Genomic DNA, 11,210 nt, shown 5'->3' with positions numbered 1-11,210 from the left:
AAAGAGTATGAGACCAGCCTGGCCAACGTGACAAAACCGTCTGTGCTAAAAATACAAAAACTAGCCAGGCATGGTGGCATGTACGTGTAGTCCCAGCTACTCGGAAGGCTGAGGTGGGAGGATGGCTTGAGTCCAGAAGGCAGAGCCAAGATTATGCCACCACTGCACTCAGCCTGGGCGACAGAGCAAGCAAGGCTTGTCTCAAAAAAAACTCCTACTCCTCCCCAAAGCCTACAAAGCTACTGTCAGTGAGGACCCCACCCCTTTGCTAATTACTCATAACAGTCACTGGAAACCCTAAGGTAATTTCCCGCTTCTCCTCAAAGAGCCAAGCTTTCACCAGAGCCAAAACTTCTGTGCAGGAATAATCTGTTCTTAAAAATAATGAGCAGTTGCTCCAGAGGAAAACCATACAGATGCTGCTGTTGGGAGCTGATGCGCAGGAAGACCCATCCTGCCACCATCCCACACCCCTGCCAGCCAGGTGGATTCCTTGCAACTAGGAGGGGAGTTCTGCAGGCAAGAATTGTGAGCAGATCCCCACTCCTGCTGCCCACGATGCTCTTGGAGCTGGCAGAACTCAGCTGGCTGCACAGAGCCAAGGATAAACAGGAGGATCTCTAAGGAGGACCTCCAGAGCCCAGCCAGAGAGGGCAACTAGGCAGTGAATAACCTGTGCTTGTGTAGGGGAGATGGCCAATTTGGGCTAACCCCCAGGGCCTTCCCACTCTGGGAGGAAGAAACCCTAAAAATTGACTGATGGTGGACTTTTCAGCTTGGTGAGTACAGGCTGGAACAAGATGTATTTTTTATTTACTAAAGAAGTATGAAATATCCTGGCCCCAAGGAGGTTTGGAGTAAATTCATACATTACAGCCAGCCAAAACTGCAAAACTTGCAAGGCTACACTCGGGACTGGCATGCCTTCCTAATATTTATCTTCTGCTCCTCTCCATGGGAGTGTGGCTGAAGAGTGCAGCTGGGCACCTAGGTTCTAGTTCCAGCTCTGCCCCAACTCAAAAATCACTTGCGGAGCATTTGCTGAACACAATTTTCTGCCTCCTGAATCCTGCTGTTCCCCACCTGGCAATCCTTGCCATCTGTCGGGTCCCACAGACACAGCAAGCCCTCGCTCTCTTAGCACTTAAGAACACTTCCCAGAGTTCAGCATGTTGGCTTTAACCGGGGTCAGTGTTTCACACACTCGGAGGAAAAGCCCCTCTTCAAGCCACCTCTTCCAAACCTTCAGCCAGGCCCTTTCACACTCCCAAACCCACACACTGAGGTGATCCAGAGGCAGCTCAGGGAGAGAAAAGCTTGTTGACAGATCACCCAGGGAGGGCTGGAACTAAACCTGCTCATAGAAGGGGCTTGCCAGGGGTTAGACACCACAGGCCGGCAGCAGGAGCTGGAGAGACTTCCCTTCTAGCCTGGCTTTGCCAAGAACTCCCTGTATACTTGGAAGGTTTCTTTCCGGCTCCCTCTTAAGATCCAAATGCACAAATCAAGAAGCTTGAACTCAGCCGGGCTGGGTGGCTCACGCCTGTAATCCCAGCACTTTGGGAGGCCAAGCAGGCGGATCACCTGAGGTCAGGAGTTTGAGACCAGCCTGGCCAACATGATGAAACCCCATCTCTACTAAAAATGCAAAAATTAGCCAGCCGTGGTGGCATGCACCTGTAATCCCAGCTACTCGGGATGCTGAGGCAGGAGAATCGCTTGACAGGGAGGTGGAGGTTGCAGTGAGTCGAGATCGCCCCACTACACTCCAGCCTGGGCGACAGAGCGAGACTGTCTCAAAAGAAAAAAAAAAAAAAAAGCTTTAACTCTAAGCTCTCCGGATTCCTTTAGCCAATTCTGCGAGTCCAAAGTCCTCAATACTAGCATCCTATTGGTTGTCACGCTTGCGTTTCGCATTCCAATAGGCAGTAAGCTTGAGATTCTTTGGCACGAAGCAAAACTCCTCTTTGACTCAGCGAGGCAAAGGCCTTCCACGACCTGCCCTGACACTATCGTTTCCTTTCCTCCCACTGGCTCTACCTGGCTCAGAAAGTGCGGAATGTATTAGGGCGAGGAGAGATTCTGGAAAGTGACACATCCGCTCTGCCTGCCCCCACCCTCCACGCCTGTCCCTCCACCGGTCCTGCGGCTGAAAGGGCCGCTGCAGGTACCCTCGGCCTGCGCCCACCCTCACCCCACCCTGGCAGTCACCTGGAGCCGGAAGCGCTGCGCCGCCCTGTCCATGCTCTCCAGGCCGGCTCGCTGCCTCTGTCGCGCCCGGGCCACCGCGCCCCGCGCCGTCCGGCATCCAGACCAGCGCAAGGCCACGGCCGCCGCCACGAAGCAGCAGGCCACAGCGACCCCGGAGGCGCCAGACAGCGCGGCCCACAGCTCGTGCTGCACCATGATCCCCGCAGCCTGCCGCTGCTAGCGGCGACAGTTGAAGCGGCCGCACACACTAACAGCCCGCTCCGCCGCAAAACCCGGCCTGGATCAGCCTGGATCCCTGGCCCGCCTGCGCGGGAGGGGAGGGGTAGCCCACCAAGCTCAGCGGCGACCGGAGGCGGCCCGCCTGGTCCGCCCAGCGACCTCCCGCACCCCGCCAAGCCGAGCGGGAGGGTTGGGAAGGGCGCCTGTTTCGCGTGGGCGATCTCCCGAGCTTGAGTTTAGCCCCGGTTCGGCGCCACAGCCCTCGGCCCGGCCTCTGCCCGGCGCACACCAGAGTCCCAACTCCTGAAGAGGCGCCCCAATCAACAAGATCCGGAGCAGCGACGGATTGGGCACGCGGACTCTTTAACCTCGGGAAACCCTGTCGCGGCATCTTTCCTGGAGAACCAGGAGGCTGATCGTGCACCGCAGGGCGCCCGCCTCCCCCCAGCGCCGAGCTTTCCGGGGCGCCAGCCCCGGACAGACACAAGGAGAGTCTCTGGGGCGTCCACCCCCTGCCCCTCCTCTTTCCCCAACCCAAGACCCTGTGTCTCTCGCCCTGGGCTCTTCACTGCCCAATCCGCCCATTATTTGTCCTTTGGCACAGCCACTTCCTGCAGACTGGCCTCCCCAGGGTCACCCTGTGCCAGTCCTGGGCGCTTCTGGATTGTACATCTAAGAAGCAGAAGGAACGCCAGACCACGGGGAGTCTGGGGACCTGGCGCCTTCGGAGCGGGATGAATTTCAAGGACACAGACACACACACACACACACACACACACACACACACACACACACACACACACACACGCTCCTTACTGCTGTCCTGGCCTCTCTCACAGAACTTTATGTGCTTTATCTCAGTTGTTCTCCCAAAAACTTTGAAAAAAGCATTTTTGGCCGGGCGCAGTGGCTCACGCCTGTAAATCCAACACTTTAAGAGGCCGAGGTGAGTGGATCACCTGAGGTCGGGAGTCCGAGACCAGCCTGTCCAACGTGGCGAAACCCGTCTCTACAAAGAATACAAATATTAGCTGGGCATAGTGGTGTGCGCTTGTAATCCCATCTACTTGGGAGGTTGAGGCAGGAGAATCACTTGAACATGGGAGGTGGAGGTTGCAATGAGCCGAGATCACACCACTGCACTCCAGCCTGGGCGACAGAGTGAGACTCTGTCTCAAAAAAAGAAAAAGAAAAACATTTTTATGGTCATATTACTCATGAGCTAACTGAAGACAAAGGGTATTAAATAACTTATGTCCCATAGAACTGATGTCTATAAATTAAGTATTTAAAATTAAAAAAAAAGTAACTTGTGGGTAACACAAGTGGCTGAGTGGGTGGGGATTCCACTCAGAAGCCGAAAACGGAGCTCTCCCCCATCGTCAACACCACCATTACTGCCCCTGGAAGTGAGTCATAAATTTAGAATGTGTGTATCTTTGGGTTGATGGTAGCTTTTTTTTTTTTTTTTTTTTAATTTTGTAGTGGTCCTATTTGTCTCGATTTTTTTTACTTAAAGTGTGGTGGGGTACTGATAAGTGCTTTGTGCCAGGAAACACTGTCTCCTGAAACAGCGGGAGAGGCGCGGGGCTGGGGATACAGTCCTGGATCCTGGTTGTTTTGACCTCTCTGAATCTGTGCCTTTACCTGTCTAAGGGGGCTGGTTATGATGCCTATCTTGCAGGATTGTTAGTAATGCTGCCTGGCGCTTAATAGGCCCTCCATAAATGATTATGAATGGAGTGAAAGGCCCACCAGTGGGGAGACTTAGTTGTTACTGGAAGAATCCCAGCCTGAGGAGGGCCTTGAGTCAGGCTCCTGAGCAGGTTAATCAGGGTCCCAAATTCTTGTGTTTCTAAGTCTGCAGTGAGGATTGAGCGCCTCTGTTCCTACTCAGCACTGATAACTCTTTACAAGTTTCAAGTTCTTAGACCTCAGTTTCCCTAGAAAAAGGGAGCTGACAGGTGCTGATGATAGAAACAGCAATCTGAAGTGGTTCTTATGAGGTCACCTCACCCCATTTCCTGGGCAAAAGAATGGGACACTAGGCCCGGCGCGGTGGCTCAGGCCTGTAATCCCAGCACTTTGAGAGGCCAAGGCGGGTGGATCTTGAGGTCAGGAGTTCAAGGCCAGCCTGGCAAACATGGTGAAACCCCGTCTTTACTAAAAATACAAAAATTAGCCAGGCATGGTGGTACATGCCCGTAGTCCCAGCCACTTGGAATGCTGAGGCAAGAGAATTGCTTGAACCCGGAAGGCAGAGGTTGCAGTGAGCCGAGATCATGCCACTGCACTCCAGCCTGGGTGACAAAGCAAGACTCTGTCTCAAAAAAAAAAAAGAGAGAATGGGATTCTAGCCCTCAACTCACCCTTCGTTTGTTGGGTGACCTTGGGTAACTCAATCTTCCTTTTGCAAAATGAGAAGCATTTTTCCAGACCCTCTCTCCCTCTCAAAGGGAAAATAACATAGTCCTAGGGAAACACTGGCCATTCCTGAGGCTTAATCACCAAGTTTGTAACCTGTTGTGAGTAGAACCAAGATTTGCTACTTTAGGGACTCCAGTTACAAAGCATTCACTTGTGTTTGCTGCAGTGATGGCTTCTGTAAGCAGAAAGCTCCCTGGGGGCATATTAAACAGGCTTTAATTTACAAAAAGGGTCTAGGGATTAGGAGTGGGTTTGGAGGCCAGTGCAGCAAGTCCTGGACTGAGTCTAATGTTTTAGTCACAGTGAGTGGCCACTTCTTTCCTGTGAGAGAGGATCCAGAGACCCTTCTGACATCCTGTGGTTCAATTCAACAGACAACCACTGATGCCTGCTACTATATGCTGTCCGCCAGGGCAACTTAAACTAATACTAGACAGAAAATCTGGCCTGTGGAGCTCAGGTCTGATTGGGAAGAAAAAAGATGTGCATAGACCAACACAGGCTTTGGTGGAAATGCCTGTGAGATCATGCTGCATAACCCAGAGGGCCTTGGATTCTGGGCCCTTGGACTGAACAGTCTTTGGGGAAAGCAATATGGCACATGGTGTACAGCATGTGTTTTAGAGCTTGGCTCTGGAGTAGACTGGCTAGTAACCCATTCTTGTTGTGTGACTCTCTGTGTCTCCATTTCCTTACCTATCAAATAGGGGTAATAATAGCACCCCCCACACACACACCAAATACTCTGGTACTATTATAAGTATCAAATGAGTTAATACATGTAACACAACCAGAACAGGACCTAGCATATGTATAGCAAGCAATCCATGCATGTTAATCATTATTATTGTTGTTGTTATTACCTATTATTAGAAAAACTGAGGCCTACAGAGAGGGGTTTTATGGCCTGAGAATCCCAAGCTCAGGAAACAGACTGCCTGAGTTCAGATCTGAACTCTGCCACTTACTGTATAACCTGGATGTAGGAAGTAGAAAAGTTCCTCTTCAAAGTTTCCCTTCTTGTTAAAGAATAAATCATAAGTGTTAGAAATAATAGTTTGTTTTAAAGACTTTCTTCAAAGTCTTCTTGCTTTTTGCTAATAACTCTTTGTTAAGCCCTATCCTATAGAGCTGTTAGACATGCTTACAGGCACGTAGTACATTCTATGTCCTTGTACTTTAACCAAGATATTTATGTCGTTACTTTTTTTTTTTTTTTTCGAGACGGAGTTTCATTAATGTAACCCAGGCTGGAGTGCAATGGTGTGATCTCAGCTCACCGCAACCTCCGCCTCCGGGGTTCAGGCAATTCTCCTGCCTCAGCCTCCTGAGTAGCTGGGATTACAGGCACGCACCACCATGCCCAGCTAATTTTTTGTATTTTTGGTAGAGACAGGGTTTCACCATGTTGACCAGGATGGTCTCGATCTCTTGACCTCGTGATCCACCCACCTCGGCCTCCCAAAGTGCTGGGATTACAGGCTTGAGCCACCGCGCCCGGCCTATGCCGTTACTTTTCTAAGTCGTTTCACAAGCAACTTCCTGTCCCTTCCTTATTTGGACTTCCTCTTTTCCTTTTGTTCTCCATTGCCTTTACCTATTCAAGAAAGTTTTAAGTTATTAACTAATCAGGTTCAGATTTAGATTATGAAGTCTTGCTCCAACTGTTGAAAAACGTGCACTTTGAATGAAGAGACCTTCCAAACAGGCTTTGTGTGAGCAACATGGCTGTTTATTCACCTGGGTGCAGGTGGACTAAGGCGGAAAAGGGCATTAGCAAAGGGCAGTAGCATAGGAGTTGGTTTTATAGGTTTGGGTAGTTTTTTGGGGGGCGGGAGAATTGCAGAGTTAGTTCAGTTACAGTAGTGGTGGGTAGGGGCGAGGAGTATACATGACCACAAGTTCACTTACAATGGCAGGGTTGAGTGAGAGGTATTTACATTATCATAAGAACAGTTAAGATGGCAGGGTTGGGTGAGAGGTATTTATATTATCATAAGAACAGTTAAGATGGCAGGGTTGGGTGAGGGGCTTGTCCGGAACAATGGCAAACACAGGCACGGGGTGGGAGACATCAGCCCAGGCAAGCAGGACTGCAGACTTTCAGGCTCCAGGCTTTCATATGGAGACCTGACACCAATCAACAGAGATCAGGCACAGTGCTAAGGACAACCCCAAATGCGTAAGAGATAAAATATGTCTGCTTTTCCTTTGTTTCTTGTACTCTCGTAGCAAGATGGCTAACAAGCACACCCTTTCTGCAGAAAGTAGAATTGCCTTGCTGAGAGATCCTTTGTCTCAGTGCTGATTTTTTTGTGTGGCACCCAGCATCTGTTTCCAACATGGGAGTAAGCCATGTTAACCTCTTGTGCCTCAGTTTCCTTATCTGTAAAATGGGGATAACACTGGTGACTATCTCACAGAATTATTGTGAACATTAAGTTAATCCAAGCAAAGAGCTTGGAACAGCACCCTACCCACTGTAAGGTTCAATAAATGTTAGCTCACTTTATTTTAAGCAGAGATTTATGCAATCCAACCAGTATTTTGGGAAGGCAGTGTGGAGGAGGGTTGGGAGAGGCAAGCTAGAAGCTAAGGTCATGGACTAGAAAAGCAGGTAGATGCAAAGATCCGATGGAGGTGGGTTTCCAGGGCTCCACCTGTGTTATCCGGAAGGTAACACCACACCATTCTGTGAGTCATAACCTGCTGTCAGGTTGTTCATGCAAGTTACTGTTGCTTACAGCTCCTCTAGCAGGCCCTGGTAAGTTTCCTTGCCAGCATCCCCAGTCAGCTAGTGATGGTAAGTCATTCTTGTGTTTTCAGCTGTTGAGTGAGAAGACAGGTAATACCTTCTCTGAGGTGGGGGTAGGGCTGCTGGAGGGAGAGAAGAAGGGAGGGGAGCTTCTCAGATTCCAGAGGTTGTGAAGTCTGTACTTGTTTCAGGAATGGGAGCAGTAAAGTGCCCTGCTTCTCCATTTCCTTTTCCTTCTGTGAGCCTTTCCCAGGGGCCTGCTAAAGGGGAGGGTACAGTCCTGCTCTAAGGAACTGCTATGGTTTGAGTGTATGTGTCCCTTAAAATTCAGTCTGAAACCTGATCACCAAGGTAATGGTATTAGAAGGTGGAGCTTTTGGGGGAGGTGATTAGGTCAAAAGGGCCCTGGCCTCATGAATAGGATTAAAGACCTTATAAAAGAGGTGTGAGATAGCTGTTCACAGCCCCTTTTGCCCTTTTCTTCTGCAATGGGAGGACTCAGCCATAAGGCACCAACTATAAAGCAAAGAGCAAGCCTTCGCCAGACACCAAATCTGCCAGTGCCTTGATCTTAGACCTCCCAGCCTCTAGAACTGTAAGAAATAAATGTTCTGCTCCTTTTTTTTTTTTTTTTGAGATGGAGTCTCGCTCTGTTGCCTGGCTGGAGTGCAGTGGTGTGATCTCTGCTCACTGCAAACTCTGCCTCCTGGGTTCAAGCAATTCTCCTGCCTCAGCCTCCCAAGTAGCTGGGACTACAGGTGCGCACCACCACATCCGGCTAATTTTTTGTATTTTAGTAGAGATGGGGTTTCACCATGTTCGCCAGGATGGTCTTGATCTCCTAACCTTGTGATTCACCCGCCTTGGCCTCCCAAAGTGCTGGGATTACAGGCGTGAGCCACTGAGCCTGGCCTCTGCTCTTTATAAATTATTCATTCTCAGGTATTTTTGACATAGCCCCATGAGTGGACTAAGACAGGAACTCACAGCCCCACATAGGAGGAAGGATTCCACACTCAGAAGCACTGCCTGGGGCGCTGACAATTTACAAAGCACTGTCAGGACTTCAGATGCAGCTGTCTGAACCCCCTACCACTTCTACACCCTCCTCTGAGTTTGGGGAGAATTTGTCTCCTGTGCTAAGTTGATTACATAAATGACCCCAATAATCCAGGAACCTTTGTATCTGTGCTCTCTGCAAAGTGACTTTGCAACTCCTCTCCCCAGAAGTAGAGTCTATTTCCCTATCCATGTAAATCTTTGCAACTTGCTTTAACTAATGGAAAGTAGTGGAAGCAATGTGCTACTTCCTAGCCCAGGCTGTGAGAAAACTGTTTTGTCTCTCGCTCCTCAAACGCTGCCACGAGAACAAGCCCAACCTAGCCTGCTGGAGGACTAGAAACCATGTGGAGAAAAGCGTGCTCAGCCCAGTAGCCCTTGCTCAGGCCCTTGCACAGGTGACACAGCCAAGATGAACAGAGCCACTTGACTGCAGACACATAAATGAGACTTGCCAAGCCCAGCTTAGTTCAGCAAAGCTATCTGCCAAACCATAGACTCAGAGAATAATAAATGGTTGTTTAAATCACCACTTTGGGGGTTGGTTCATTATAAAGCAATAGCTAACTGATACACCTCCTGATCTTCATTGCCCAGATAAGTAACCAAGGCCTTACAGACAACCAGTCATTTGCTCAGTGCAACACAGCCATTGGAGGGCCCAACTGTGAATCAAACCTGGATCTTCAAGACTCAAAATCCCTTGGCCAGGCACAGTGGCTCACGCCTATAATCCCAACATTTTGAGAGGCCATGGTGGGAGAATCACTTGAGGTCTGGAGTTTGAGACCAGCCTGTCCAACATGATAAAACCCCATCTCTACTAAAAATGCAAAAATTAGCTGGGTATGGTGGTACACATCTGCAGTCCCAGCTACTCAGGAGGCTGAGGCAGGAGGATCCCTTGAACCAGGAAGGCAGAGGTTGTGATGAGCCAAGATTGCGCCACTGAACTCCAGCCTGAACTACAGAGCAAAACTCCATTTCAAAAGAAAAAAAAAAAAATCCTGCTGCGGCCAGGCATGGTGGCTCACACCTATAATCCTAGCACTTTGGGAGGCTGAGGAAGGAGGATCCACTGAGTCCACGAGTTCGAGACCAGCCTGGACAACATAGGGAGATCCTGTCTCTATTTTTAAAAATAAAAATCTTTTAAAAGCCCTGCTGCCTCTGTAACATGGACGCCCACAGCTAGACTGTAGAACTGCTATTAAAGGTTCCCAGTCATTATCTTGGAAACCCACCAGTCATACCTCACTTTAAATCTGTTTTCCTCAACCTGTTTTCACCCATGCCTTCTTTGGATACACATGAAATACCTGCTGTCTCCCTCCTATAATTTATTTGAAACTGTGTGTTAGTTTCTCTCTGAAATTTCTCTAATTTTCTGAAATTTCTCTTCTGTGAAATGAGGATGTTGTACTACTCCATTGGTTGCTGTGGGGATTTATTTATTTATTTATTTATTTATTTATTTATTTATTTATTTATTTTAAGAGACGGGGTCTCGCTATGTTGCCCAGGCTGGAGTGCAGTGGCTATTCACAGGCGCGATCCCACTACTGATCAGCACAGGAGTTTTGACCTGTTCCGTTTCCGACCTGGGCCGGTTCACCCCTCCTTAGGCAACCTGGTGGTCCCCCACTCCCAGGAGGTTACCATATTGATGCCGAACAGTGCGGACACCCAGTCAGCATAGCGCACTACAGCCCAGAACTCCTGGACTCAAGTGATCCTCCCACCTCAGCCTCCCAAGTAGATGGGACTACAGGCATGCGCCCCCGCGCCTGGCTGCTGTGGGAATTAAATGACTTCAAGTAAGGAAAGTGCTTAGAACAGTGCCATTAGATGTCATCTAGCAAGGACTATATCATTAAATACAATCAAAGTGTGACTAAAACTGATCTACAGCAATGGCAATTTTATTAGGGAAACATTTTTATTTTGATCATGAGAGCTACATATTTTTCACTTTGATCTGGTGACATCAGTCTGAGTGTTGAGTCAGCTTGTCTACCATAAGCTCTTCTATCCAAGTTGGTAGGGGAGAAACATCTCGTGGGTGGCAAACCAGTTTTGAAAACCAGACGTGCAGAAAAGCACATCTCTCTTCTTGAGAACCACCGGTGGGTCATTATCACACATTTATGTCATATTTCACAGAGAATATATTCTTGGTAGGTTGTGTGCAAATCAAATCCTAACATAAGTCTATTATTATTTAAAGAGTTTTGGTTGGGCACAGTGGCTCATACCTGTAATCCCAGCACTTTGGGAGGCCGAGACGTGTAGATCACTTCAGGTCAGGAGTTCAAGACCAGCCTGGCCAACATGGTGAAACCCCATCTCTACTAAAAATACAAAAAATAAGCCGGGCATGGTGGTGTGTGCCTGTAATCCCAGCTACTCGGGAGGCTGAGGCATAAGAATCACTTGAACCCAGGAAGTGGAGGTTGCAGTGAACCAAGATTGTGCCACTGCACCCCAGCCTGGGCAACAAAAACGAAACTCCATCTAAAAAAAAAAAAACACTATAGTT

At 49.0% G+C, this 11,210-nt stretch overlaps 1 protein-coding gene across 3 annotated transcripts in view; it reads right to left on the bottom strand.

Moving 5' to 3' along the window:
• The window catches only part of LOC108312784 (fatty-acid amide hydrolase 1), a 19,738-nt gene extending 17,219 nt beyond the window's left edge, over positions 1-2,519 (bottom strand). Inside the window, exon 1 of one of the 3 annotated variants that reach the window (XR_001828785.2) lies at positions 2,212-2,519. Coding sequence is in view for 2 of the 3 variants with exons in the window: in XM_017540896.2 (XP_017396385.1) it covers positions 2,212-2,406 (195 nt within the window). In the remaining variant the exon portion in view is untranslated. The remainder of the gene's footprint in view (positions 1-2,211) is intronic. The other 2 variants (XM_017540896.2, XM_017540897.2) reach the window with 2 other exon arrangements.
• Between the last annotated feature and the right edge of the window lie 8,691 nt (positions 2,520-11,210).

This window comes from Cebus imitator, unplaced genomic scaffold, assembly GCF_001604975.1.
Source record: "Cebus imitator isolate Cc_AM_T3 unplaced genomic scaffold, Cebus_imitator-1.0 Scaffold129, whole genome shotgun sequence".
NCBI lineage: Eukaryota > Metazoa > Chordata > Mammalia > Primates > Cebidae > Cebus > Cebus imitator.
Note: the sequence above shows the minus strand (reverse complement) of the source record. Positions and strands in the feature narration are given on the sequence as shown.